The sequence below is a fragment of the Megalops cyprinoides genome, chromosome 1 (genome assembly GCF_013368585.1).
Source record: "Megalops cyprinoides isolate fMegCyp1 chromosome 1, fMegCyp1.pri, whole genome shotgun sequence".
Classification (NCBI taxonomy): Eukaryota; Metazoa; Chordata; class Actinopteri; order Elopiformes; family Megalopidae; genus Megalops; species Megalops cyprinoides.
The window spans coordinates 5,581,434-5,595,422 of record NC_050583.1 but is presented as its reverse complement, the minus strand read 5'-3'; the positions used below and the strand labels follow the sequence as shown (position 1 = coordinate 5,595,422).

At 45.0% G+C, this 13,989-nt stretch overlaps 1 protein-coding gene across 1 annotated transcript; it reads right to left on the bottom strand.

The window, feature by feature from the left end:
• Positions 1-3,885: 3,885 nt before the first annotated feature.
• Positions 3,886-9,684, bottom strand: LOC118785067 (keratin, type I cytoskeletal 19-like). Its single transcript, XM_036539598.1, has 9 exons — positions 9,037-9,684; positions 7,436-7,500; positions 7,047-7,203; positions 6,279-6,440; positions 5,579-5,704; positions 5,262-5,487; positions 5,175-5,177; positions 4,211-4,379; positions 3,886-3,904 (listed from the first exon to the last, which is right to left on the bottom strand). The coding sequence occupies exons 1-9, from the start codon at positions 9,682-9,684 to the stop codon at positions 3,886-3,888; spliced, it is 1,575 nt and encodes a 524-aa protein (XP_036395491.1).
• Positions 9,685-13,989: the final 4,305 nt, after the last annotated feature.

Sequence of the window (13,989 nt, the reverse complement as noted above, 5' to 3'; positions counted from 1 at the left end):
CTTAGCTCCTAGTCTTTTCAATAGCTAGAAACGCCCCTGGGTTACAATGTTTACCTATTGACCATTTATGCAACTAGATATTTATTGAAGCAGTCGGGAGTTAAGGACCTTACGGAAATGTACAGCAGCAGTGCCCTAGGAGGGCGTCCAACTACCAGCAACCTTTCGGTTATGAGCCCATCTCCTTAGCATTATGCTATACTGCCGCCTACAAAGGTTCCACTCACTTTAGACTTAATGTAGAGCTAATGTAGAGCTTAACGATAGTCTCAATTGAAGACAAGTCGGGCATAAATCGGCGGTTTGAACAGTAGTTAGGATCAAAAGAGCACTGCATTGGTCGAGAACGGAACCCGGCCCTCCCGCGTGGCGGGCGACAATTCTACCAATGGACGACGACGATGACAACGACGAAGAAGAAGAAGAAGAAAGGTAGGGCAGCAGTTCAGTATTGTCAGTACTCCGGCCCCCTAGTTGTTGTGTTTATGTTCTCCCCATCTGTCATTGTGGCCCATGTGCTTTTGTTTATTGTTTTTCCTTGTGTTCCATCCCTGCCCTGCTCTCCGCCCTGTCTCTGCCCACCTGATCACCTGATCGTCTCCACCTGCCTGCCTGCGCACCTGCTTCCCATCACCTGATCAGCTCAGCCCTATATCTGCCCTGCTTGTCTCTGTCTTGCTTGCCAGTTAGTTACAGTGTTTTTGCCTGTCTTGGTCCTGTCTGTGGTTTCCTGTTTAGATTTTCTGTTTTTTTTCCTTGCCTGTTCTTTGACTTTGTCCCTGCCTGCCGTTCAGCCCTGATTGCCCTATCTGCCTACCTTCCTGGTTAGACTCTGCCTGTTCCTGTTTTGATCCCTGTTTTGCCCTTGGACTGCCTGCCTTGTTTAGGCCCTGCCTGTTTTAGTATTGCCTTCCTGTCCGATGATTCTGTTAAATGCTTGGAATCTGAGCACTCGTGTCCACGTTTGAGTCCGTGCCTGAGCCCTGACAAGTATAGTTATAAGTAGCAGGGCTCATAACCAAAAGGTTGCTGGTTCTATTCCCTGCTGGGGCACTGCTGCTGTACCCATGGGCAACCTAGACAGCTTTTCCCCCTCAGGTATCTACAGTTTAGAGGTTGTCATTGTCTTAAGTCACTTCCTATTTTAATTTCCCAAAATGCAGCACTGAGTAGCAAGTAAAAATGTTAATAGCTTGTTATGTATATAGGTTCCACATATCTGGCACTGGTAAGTATTTAAACAGCTTTTCTTTCTTCTAATAGGAAATCGATGATAGTCACAGTAAAGGAATTTCTGGTTTTTAAGGTCTATAATGAAAATCATTTTCTTGTGGAAACATAAACAGTTCAGATATTGATCTGCAGGAGGCTAAGCTCTCATTGTTCCTGTGAATTTAAGGGGACGGTGGGCACACAGAACATCTTCACTGCTGTCGCTTCATCGATTGGCTGTCCAAATAACTGCCATACTTTAAGAAACGAATCAAATTGCTTATCACATTCCTGCTCTGAGAAAGTGTGTGGACACATGGCGTATACTTACAAAGCAGTTCCCTTGTTTTCTCAAACTTTCAACCCCATTTTTTTTCTCTCAGGCCAGGAGAACAGGTCAGAATAACACCCCTTCCCACCCCAGCCCCACCCAGGAAAAAAAAAACATTCAAATAAACTCAGACTCCATGTTTGTTTGAGTGTGTTGGTTTATTTCATGTCAGAGAAATGTAGCGGTGGAGGAGTTGAGGAGTGAAGCTGTTTAGGAGTGATGCAGTGGTTTGAAATAAGGCGTTGGCTTCCATGTGGGCTCTTCTTGGTTGTGGCGATTTGCGGGGTGGGAGGAGGAATCTGGGTGGAGCACAGGAAGGGCCTGATGGGGTGGAGGAAGAGAGAAGAGTTTACCCACAATTCCCTTCTGTATGTGAAAGCCACATATCCCCCCCTTGGTCTTTACAGAGGGACTGGACTGTTTACGGAGTGACTAGACTGGACATGCCTGAGAGGATTAGCACTATCCCACCTAGGATTAAGAAAGTAGAACTCTAGGAAGACATCAGATACACTGGGAAAGTACCCAACAGCCCAGGAAGGTGCCCAATAGAGTAAAAATGAGCTAAATTGAACCAATGAACAAAAGAGGAGGGGGGAGGGTGAACCCTGTACATTCTCCTCCTATAGATCTCCATGTAAGCTACATAGCTATATTCCATAGCTAGCTAGCTAAAGTCCTTTTCCTTCACATCCAGTTAACCTAACTGTAAATATGTTTTCTATCACACAATGCAATCAATTGCCAGGTAGCTACAGTTAGCTACAGCTGGACCATGCATTTGGTGCAGATTTTACAGCTGATAGTAATGAACAAGTAGGCTAAGTATTAGCTATACATTGTTTGATTTTACTTTGGGTTTTATGTATTTTTCTCATCGTATGTGACTGTTAGCTGCTAGGTAGGTACCCAGGTGCCTCTCTGGTAATGAGTCGCTTGATAGCTATGGTCAAAGAGCAGGCCCACTGCTATGGGGGTACTTAGGGCTGCATTACACTCCCAGATGTGCCTCAGTCCACCCCCAGTTGTCTCCTAATATCCCGATGTCTACATAGTATTTATGACTTTTGTGCACCCCCGTGCATTGCAGTTGCACCCCTCTGTATTTTCTCCTGGCGCTGAGCCTGTCAAACAGTCCAGCTAGCCAGATTTTAATTTACCCTTCTGCAGCACTTAGTCAATGGTTGTAGTTTACCAAGCGTGAGACCCCAGTGTAAATAAAATCCTGATCTGGTGCTAATCATACACTCAGATCTTTGTGTTAATGTTGAAACACTAAAACTGTTTCCAGTCTGATAGATGGTCATGTTAACTTCCTTGTTATTTCACTAGCTAGCTAGCTAGCTAACTAGCATCTGCTTTGTCACAGATCAGTTGGAGCTGTACGATAACTGGACAGGCACATATGCTGGCCTTACTACACTCCACAGTTTTCTTTTATTTGTGCTTTTGAATCGGTGGAGTCTTTCAAAAATGCAGACTTACTAAATAGCTATCTTATATAGGTATAAGAATAGGTATGTGACCCAGGGTAGACCCCTGCCAGCTAACAGACATTGTGATCACAAACTGGCTCAGGGCTCTCTACGTTTGACAACAGACCCAAGATCAGATTAAGTATTCGTACAATCTTGATTCTGATCAAGGACAAGTTTTAGATGGAAGAAAGCACTAACAAGTTAGCTAGTTAGCATTCTTTCAACTACTTCATGAGAAAAAATACTGCCGACAACAGCTGATTTTTCCTCCTATAACAATACCAAACGTTTCCGAATGTGTACATTGTCTCACGGAGACTTGCAGCGCATTTTTAAGCCAGTAAAGTAAGGTTCTGATGCATGAAACGGCTGCAAGTATACTTCCTCTGATGTCAAAGAATACAATAAATCTCCCCTTTTTTACTGGATCTTTTATTTTTTAAATTATGGATCTTCCATTCAGGGACCAGATGTGGAACAAGTGCAGAATCTGGAGTTAACCTTCACCCTGTGATATTGGAGCAGCTGTGAATACTTTAATAATTTTTTACAACCAGCTTCAGCAGGTTTCACTAAAATCAGTCTGGGCCTGTTTCTATCGGCAGCATAGCTAAGTGAGCATGATCGGTCTCAGTCTGAGAATATATGGTTTGTAGCCATTACCTCCTAATTAGTATGAATAGTTTGACCATGCTGTGTAACAAGTTCTTTAAAGATTAAAATTTGAAGGAATACAACTGGGGTGGAGAGTGAGAGAGGAGGAAGGGGTGTGAGAGAGGGCAAGGTTTGATGACTGTGAGGTAGACTCAGAATGGCACAGCCCTTACCTCTCACGGAGGAAGTCTTGGTGCGGCAGGAGGAGGATCACTGCATGATGAACGGGCTGGCAACAGGCGCACAGACAACAGTCAACACACAGGTTACATAGAAACAACCTGACTAGCTGCTACATTGAGGAAAAAAAGGTTTGTTACAGGCTTCAGAAAGACCCTTAGCTTTAACTTCTGGTTGCAACAAAGCTCTGGGTCCCGTTGCTTAAACAGTCTAAGAAAACATTGTATGATTTATGTTATTCGTAGCATACTAAGACCAATTCCATTTGTGATGCCAATGTGTCAGTGGAAACTGATTTTTGTTGCGTTGGCAATCAGCTGTTTATTGGTGGACAAAGCAGATAATACAAACTCACCCGGAGCCACCAGACACCATCATTCCACCAGCTGTCATGCCGCCACCAGATGACATCACACCACCAACAGACATGGATGACATCGTAGCTGAGCTGCTGGATGACTCCATGCTGGAGGATGACATCTCCATTGATGTACTTGAGCTACTGCTAGACATCATAGCACCACCTGATGACATCATTGCAGCACTGCCACCACCAGACAAGGCTGCCCCAGCACCACCAGATGATATCATCGCACCACCAGATGACATCATTGCAGAGCTGCTAGATGACTCCATGCTGGAGGATGACATCTCCATTGATGTACTTGAGCTACTGCTAGACATCATAGCACCACCTGATGACATCATTGCAGCACCGCCACCCATAGACATCATTGCAGCACCACCACCACCAGACAAGGCTGCCCCAGCACCACCAGATGATATCATCGCACCACCAGATGATATCATCGCACCACCAGATGACATCATAGCAGAGCTAGAAGAGGACATCTCAGAGCTGCTCGACATTGCAGCACCAGACATGACAGCTGACCCACTAGCAACACCACCAGCAACAGCACCACCAGCAACAGCACCACCAGCAACAAGACCACCAGCAACACCACCACCAGCAACACCAGAGGCGCCTGCAGAAGATGTCATCGCTGTGCCGGACGACATCAATCCTGAGAGTCCGGCGGTCCTGGAGGACACTGAGGACATGCTGGAGCTGCTCGACATCGCAGCACCAGACATGACCCCTGACCCACCAGCAACAACACCACCAGCAACACCACCACCACCAACACTGCCACCAACACCACCAGCAACGACAGCAACACCACCACCACCAACACCATCAGCAACACCACCAATACCACCAACACCGCCACCAAAACCACCAATAACCCCAACACCGCCACCAACACCACCAATACCACCAACACCACCAATACCACCAACACCGCCACCAACACCACCTACACCACCAGCAGTCTGCACTGCTGCTCCACTGGACTTTGTGGCCATGGAGTAGCCGCCCCCTGCTGCTTTGCCTGCAACACCAAAGCCAAGGTCTGCCCCCTCCAGCAGCTGCTTGTAGGTGGCGATCTCCATCTCCAGCTTCACTTTCAAGTTCAGGAGGTTCTGGTACTCCTGGGCCTGCTGCATGGCACCCTCGCGCACATTGGCCAGCTCGTTCTCCAGCGTCACCACCATGCTGTTGAGCCGCTGGAGCTGGATCTGGTACTGCATCTCCGTCTCTACCAGACGCTCCTCCACAGACGTTTTCTGGAAAAGAAAGATCCCGCCGTCCGTCCCTCACACTGTACACATACACTAACTCAACTCATGGCCACCATCTCTAGCACTGTGCACTCACAGACATGATTAAGGTGTCCAGTTCAAATTGCAGGGAGAGGCTCTGCTTGCGTCCCTCCACGATCTCCGAGCTGGTGGTCACTGCAGTCTCCGTGGTCTGTTTCTGCTCCACCTGTTTAATCTCCATCTGTGAGCCACACGCAAAAAATTAGAGAGCATTCTGGGAACACATTACAGGTGCATTCTGGGAACACATTACAGGTGCATTCTGGGAGCACATTACAGGTGTATTCTGGGAACACATTACAGGTGCATTCTGGGATGTGTGCCTTCCAAAAAAACAAAATGCACAGGGAACAGCTGCAGGATGCTCTGGTCTTTATAATGCTGAGGTCTCTCAAATTTGTCTCAATCGTGTCGATTACTAAGGAGTGTCATATCAGTGTGTATACTCTGACAAACAGTTGGGCAGGATGAAAAAGGTGTGTAATATCAGATAGGTCTGCATGAGAGACAGGTGTGTGAATTCAGAAAACGGTAATGTGAGACAGGTGTGCAGTGAAAACACAGTTCTGTTATACAGAACAGGTGTGTAGCGATAGATGTCAAATAGATGTGTAGTAAGACAGGTGTATATTTAAAGGTTTGTTGTATCAGATAGATGTGCTGGAAGAGACCAGTGTTTAATTCGTGATAGGTCTCATGTGAGGAATGTGTGTCATGTGAGACAGGTGTGTAGCCACAGACAGGTGTGAGCTCACCTGCTTCATATACCAGTCCTCGACCTCCTGGCGGTTCCTCTGGACGACGGTTTCGTACTCCGAGCGGATCTCCTCCAGGATTTTGGAGAGGTTGGTGGTGTTAGCTGCCTGGACGTCCACAGTAACTGTACCAGCCATCTCCCCACGCAGGGCCACCATTTCCTGGGAACACGGCAGGGCCATCCAGGCTCATTTTTACATTCACCCAAAGAGCTCCACAGATTTTGTGGTAAATGAAGAGCTACACTGAACAGCCCATGACTCAAAATTTGTACAGAAATAAGTTGAGTGTGTTAGCCTCAGTGAGAGGATGGAATTGATACATTACATTGCTTTACATTACATTACATTCATTTAGCAGACACTTTTACCCAGAGCCACTTCCCGCACCAAAGAACAGAAGTGTATCCGTTCAGGTTGAATAAGCAAAAGTGTCAGATCAGGCTAACAACACTCCCAGTCCACTGAGTCACTTCAAGCCGTACCACAAGTTAACTTGTGCAACCTGACTAAACAGCATAGAAACTAAGGGGAGCCAAGTGCACACACTACCACACATCACAGTCACTAAATCACAAAATCCAAAAGAAGTTCACCTGACAGCTACAGAATTCAGGATTAATGGCCAGTCTCTCCAATTCTAGATGGAAATACACCCTCTCCGTACCATGCATCATAGTCAGTAGATCAATCGTTCTGGTAAGTAAGCAGTGGGCTAAAGGAAGGGGCAGTTTGAGGGTTGGGGAGGGTGAACCCTGGTGTCTGTACCGTCTCGTGGGTCTTCTTGAGGGAGGTGAGCTCTGTTGTGAGCATCTGGAGCTCCTGAGTCAGCCCCTTGTTGCTGAACTCATACTCAGACTTCAGCGCCCTCAGTCCAGTGATGTCGGCTTCCACTGACTGATGCATGTTGTTCTCGGTTTCATACCTACAGCACACAAACAAAGCAAACACACACACAGAGGCTCAGAGGCCACTGAACATTTTACACAATATTGCATATAAATTCATTTCCCAGCTATGGCAATACACACTTGTGTGTGTGTGTGTGTGTGTGTGTGTGTGTGTGTGTGTGTGTGCGTGTATGCGTGTGCTAATGGGTAACCAACAATCCAGACTGCTCTTGACAGAAAAGCAGAACGATCAAACTGAAAAGGTACCTCATGCGGAAGTCATCAGCTGTCAGTTTGGCGTTGTCGAGTTGCAGAGCAATGCGTGAGTTTTCCTGGAGGAGGCTGTGGAGCTGTGGATTGGGAAGAGCAGAGAATAGAGTGTTACATTTCTATTCATTCTATTCTATTTACATTTCTATTCATCTGGGCACATGAACAAGATCAGAACAAATCCAGAAAATGCCACTACCACATTGAAACATAAGCTCAAACAACGAATAATACAACCTCAAACCATCTACATTGCTATGGTGAAGAGACTTATAAAGCACTGAAACAATCAAAAACAAATGTTGAAATGTAGACGTGCTACACAGAATAAACAAGCTTTATAAGCAAACTGCTGCAAGCTGTATGAGTGTTCAGAGGGAAAAGAGGCAAAGGGAGATCTGAAAGTGCGGGCCCTCAGTCTCTGATGGAGACTGACCAGCAGCATTGTGGGAAGCTCATTTTACCACGTGGGATCCGGGACAGACAGCACGACCATGCTGCTTGACCCCACCCTGCCCATAAAGGTAGGGTACAAAGCTGTCCTGTGACAGTGTGACATGTAACAGTGACGTGTCATGTCTCGTAACTGTGTCCTACTAGACTAGAGAATACAAAAAAAAAAAAAAACAATCCAATGGTTAAACACATTCATTAGCTCCACCAGATGGCTTCGAACTTGTCCACCCAAGCTTTGGTGGCAGTGTAGCATGGTGGTTAAGGAGCAGGTCTTATAACCAAAAGGTTGCTGGTTCAATCCCCGCTGGGATGCTGCTGTACCCTTGGGCAAGGTACTTAACCCACAATTGCCTTAGTAAAATATCCAGCTGTATAAATGGATAACATTGTAAAGAACTGTAACCTATGTAAGTTGCTTTGGATAAAAGCGTCTGCCAAATGAATAAATGTAAATGCATTGAAACTTGGTCATGCAGCACTTCTAATATTGTTGACTCTGTATGTTTTTTTTGCTTGTGTTGTTACTCTACCACTCCACTAGGAAGTCGCTTTGGATAAAAGCGAAATGTGTCTGCCAAATGCATAAATGTAAATGAAAACGTAAGTGACAGTGTGGTAATGACAGAGACAGTGACCTACAAAACTACAGCAATCTGTCACCAACCACAGGCATTTTGCTTCTAAAAGCCCACATGGCTGGCACAACAATGGTAGGCAGTACTAAGGTTAACAGGGAATATGGAGCTGTGGGAACTGCAGCTGTTTCAGTGAAGCCTAATTAGTTCCTCTTTGTTCAGTTAACAGTCATCTATCATCTATGACAGGTAGGTAGTTATATATGATGGGTAGCTAATTAACCAAACTAGCTAACTACGTAAGCAACCAAGTTCGGCATTCAGCGTATTTTTCCATTGCACTGTTGTCCACATTATTGTCTTTCAGCAGATGCTTTTATCCAGAATGAATTACATAGGTTACCATTTTATCTGTTTATACAGCTGGACATTTACTGACGCAATTGCGGGTTAAGTACCTTTCCCAAGGGTACAGCAGCAGTGCCCCAGAGGGGAATCAAACCAGCAACCTACTTGTGAACAAGAGAGTGGGAGAATGGCATTTGCAACAAGCACCTAAGATGTGACAAATAAGATATTAGTAGATATTAGTATTACCTGCTGCCTCATTGGCTCAATCCGGTCAAAGTACACGTGCAGGTCACGGGTCTGAACCTTGTTGATGGTGAAGGCTCGCAGCTTCTCCTCCAGCTCGCGGTTGGTGGTCTCCAGCATCCTCACCTTGTCCAGGTAGGAGGCCAGGCGGTCATTGAGGGTCTGCAACATCTTCTTCTCATTCACTGCAAACAAAGTGGGGCTTCCGTCCAGCCCAGGGCCCCTGAAAGCATACCCCCCACCCACGCCCGTGCCCGCGCCCATGCCGCCACCTACCCCATAACCCCCGTAACCCCCGTAACCCCCGAGGCCTAAGCCTGCGGCGGAACCAGCACTCATTCCGAACACGGCGCTAGCGGCGGCCCTGCCGGCAGACACCCCAAGCCCCCCCCCGACACCGGCGCCCAATCCGCTCGCCTGGCTCAGCCCCACTCTCTCCATGGCACCCCCTCCTCCGAAGCTCGCTCCGTAAGCGGACGAGCCCCCATGACCCAGCCAGGCGCCGCTATAGCCCAGGCCGGCCCCGTAAGCGGAGCCCGCAGACGTGCCGCCGCCGCGGGCGCTCGACCCCAGCGCGGTGAACGAGCTGGCGGAGAAACGGTGTCTCCTGAGTGAGGACATGGCGAGTGACAGTGAGACGGGTGTTCCCTATGGGTGATCTCTGAAAGGCCGCGTGAGGAGTTCCCCTGGCTGCCACTGGTGGTGTGGAGGAGCACGCTCACAGGGCACGCCATATATAGCCTCACACACCTCCGCACAACCACGCCAGGTGCCCAGACACTGGACATCAGCCAACTGCGTAAACGGATAGCTCAAATGCAAACTTTGCTGGCAGAGAAAAAACACTGCATTTAGTCAAATGAACTCTAGTCTAGCATTTTTGGAATTTGTCTGTCTCCATCAACAGGCACACACCACACAAAAAGAAATTACGTGTGGGAAATTTCTAACTCCTTAAGAAAGGTGTTTGTACCTTTTCTGTGTAGCACAAAGAATAGTTTTTTCAAAGACAGCTCAGAGTTCAGCATTGTCTGGTTGGAAGTGTGAATATCATGGCCTGTTTTTCATTTTTTCATTGATGTATTGATCCGTTTTTACCAGGAACTTGAGACCCTTCAGAATGACCAGAAGAACAGAAAGGAGTCCTCAGATCATCAAACAAAATAAAATTTCTATTAAATTGATTAATTGTTTGACTAAATTAATCATGTCATGGACACAACCACAAGATATGCCCCTGCTCATCCCTGCTAAGCCTACTTACAAGAAAGGAGCCACAGTAGGCAGTTTTTCACCTTAAGGGGTCCTTGTTTTTATTGGTTCTCAGTACCTGTGCTGTTTGTGAGGAAGTTTGGCAGTCAGTGAGGACCGGTGTCAGCTTTAGCACCAGAGCAGTTCAAATTTAGCAGAAAAGCACACATTTTTGTAAGTAAAGTGGTCCATTTGGATTCCTATACTGTAGCTGATTGGCCAAGTCTTGGTTTTGAACAGTTCCACAAGAGCAGATGCCGTTTTGCCCTTAAATTAGCTCGGTATTAGATATTCATTAGACAAGTGAAGAACGCCAAATGATTCTCAAACTTTTCTTTACCCCCCTAAACCATTTCAGTTAAAATGTTCTGGCGAATAACAGTCCGTAGAATTTTAATAAAACACATTTCAAAGCAGCAACCTTTTGATTCTATGTTTGTTGGTAAAACTTCACACCATTGTTTTATGCGCACATCGTCTTAGTGGATGATGGACGATTATTTTCGCCATTTCGCCATGAAATGGTCAAAAGGAGCCCGAGGTGATGTGGTAATGGTGCAATGAGAGGGGCGCTTTCATATTTTTTTCCCCCTGTAAATCATCCCAAATATGTACTGTCACGCATCGTACAGCTCTTTACATGGGTATACCGTATGTGAAAACTGATTCATGAAAACACTCACATTTAAAACTAGGCTATATTACAATCTGAGGGCTCTGGTGATTTATTTTATTTATTTATTTTTTTGACAAACTTCTATTTTATTTTATTTATCTATTTAAATTTTTTCGCGCTGTTGAAAAATGTAGAAATTTGGGGAAGGTGAAACCTATTCAAACTTGAAGAGCTGGGGACCGTTTCACAATTGCAGTACAAAATTCTCTCACCAGTTGCTTCCAACAAGACGACAAAAGTAACAGCATTTTAGGGTGACAGAGCTCCGACCCTGGGTGGGTCCTTAAACTTGAAGGCTGCTTCCTGCTTCACTGAATCCATTGTTATGTACGCGATGGATTTTTTTCGAGTGTGTAAGGTAAACGAAACGTAACCTTACAGTACGCAGCATTAAAGTACACTTTGACAGACTGACTTTTCACTGACAGTTCGATTCGCTCTACGCAGGGCTGTCGCCGCTTGTTCCCACACTTCCGAGCGTTTGCCTGGAGAGAAATTCAAAGCGGCTGGATTGCATTTCTGATTATTCTGCTATTAAAATATCTTCATCTTTACTAGCTCGACTATGCAAATAGAAGCCGTTGCAATCTTGGCTCGCAGCGGTGTCTCGCCTTGCCCATGGTCGTACCCACATCCATGGCACACACCCAGTTTTGCAAATTTTACCTGAGATGTAGGCCTGTTCTCTTACATAATCACTAAAGGATAAATTGTTCATATCGTATAAGGTGTTTATTTGAGTTGTTGCACCAAAGCAGTGAACAAAATTAAATTCTGAAACTGGTCATAATGCATCAACGCACGCTCTGTTATGGTCTATCCAATACATATTTTCATATTTTCAAAATGACTTTCAACATATTTTCAAGATGGCTTTCATTATTTGCTCTTATTTTTCCTTTTCCATGGTTTTTTTAATGAATTGATTCAGTTCTTTATTTCACCATTATTTTTGCTGCATAATTGACCCTGCCTCAACGATGTACTTTGATTAATTTTTTTAACTTTGTTGATATTTTTATTACTACATCTTGTTTTATCTATAGTACCCTCCCCTGATGAGTTGCACTGGACAGTACCTTGTGCAAGAAAAATATAAACACATGAAGTCACTTTTATTATTTTGCTATTTGTATTTGTTGTTGATTTATTAAGCAGGTGTCTTACAGACCAGAACATAAAAGCCATACAAGCAAGAGAAATGCAGCCAGGATGACACAGTCTGCTTTCCCAATAAACCCTTTGGTGTGTAATCCCCCATCACAATGACACAGTCTGCTTTCCCAATAAACCCTTTGGTGTGTAAACCCCCATCACAATGACACAGTCTGCTTTCCCAATAAACCCTTTGGTGAGTAAACCCTCATCATAATTATACAGCAGCCATGTGATGCAGTGGTAAGGACAAGGTCTTGTAAAGGAAAGGTTGCTGGTTTGATTCCCTGCTGGGCCACTGTTGCTGTATCCAAGGGCAAAATATTTAACCCACAATTTAACTCCCATTGTTTCGTACAGCAGTTAGAATAGGTACTCCATGCTGGATTATTTAACCAGGCGTTATGGTTTGGTTTTATATGCTAGAAGGCTGATGTCACCATATCTGTAACTTCCAAGGTAAGGACATTACATTATTAACAACATTATATACAGTAGTTGGGATTAAGAGCAAGCTAACACAGATTGACTTGTTTTCAAATGCATAAAACATCAATTTAATTAGGTTGTTAGTTAGGTCAAATACATTTTAAATAGCTGATAGCTTTTGCCCATGTCTTTTTATTATGTGTCTGAATGCTGTGACTGGCTTTAAGATACCTGTACAGTTAGCCGTGTGGCTAAAAGCTAATGACAAATAGCATTTTGCCCCATAAGTTGTTGTTTGTGCATTAGTCAGCTAGTCCCAGAACTGCAGCTGGTCATACTGTATAATATAATATAATATAATATAAACCATTGCAAAACTGGTGCGTAAAGTACTAAACAATGCATCTCAGTTAAGTGTAACTGAGAAGAGAGAAAAAAAAGTTTGCTTGCAGGAGTGCCAGTAGGAATTTTGGGCCCCCTAGAAGGTTAATGCACTGGGCCCCTATATACATGTAACAAAAATATATGGTAGAATCTTTGAGGGCCCCTGTCTGCTTGAGGCCCTTGGAATCATCCCAACCTCTACACCCCTGTTTGCTCGACTTTGCATCAACAATGTTTTGCTGACAAACCGTGATAAAACAGGAGGATATATCTTAGCCCAGAATGCTTCCAAAGAGCAGATACAGCAGTTACTCTTTGACAGGTTGTCTTTTACTCTTTTGGGCTGGCGTCCAACTGTCACAGTTAATTAAAGTGCACCCCAGCCAGACACCCCCCCCCCCTCTTGCCCCCCCACCCCCCACCCCAACCCCCCGGGCTGTCCCGCTACGCTCTCACGCTCCCCTGCATCGCCCCTGGTGCGTATTCAAAGCCGCGGGTTTGCATTACTCTGTGGTCTGGGCTGCACGGCTTTTATGAGGGCATGCGTGTCTCACCGGCATGAACAGTGTAAATCTCCATCAAGAACAAGCTCTACAAGTGTAGCATTCAAACTGAGTTGGTTTCCACAGTTTAACTACATAAAGAATTAGCTGCAAAAGGGCAGAATCCAAACAGAATTGATGGCCAGAGTTTATTTTCGTTAAGAATTAGCTGCAAAAGTGTAGCATTGAAACAGAGTTAGCTTCCACGGTTTACCTTCATAAATGATGATCTTCAGATGCTTAAAAAGTGTAGCATCAGAAAAAGGCTTAGCTTCAAATAGTAATCTTTGTGAACATAGAAACATAACTTCAAAAAAAAATCCAAGGCAGCAGTAACATAGACTTAGCTCCAGAATGATATCTTCCTTGAGAAACAGCTGCAAAAGTGAATCGTACTAAAGAAGGTTTGATCACTTTTGTGCTCAGCTTTTCCACGGCGGTCCTACATACTTTAAAATTCTTTTGAAGATTAATAGTTTATACCTCTGG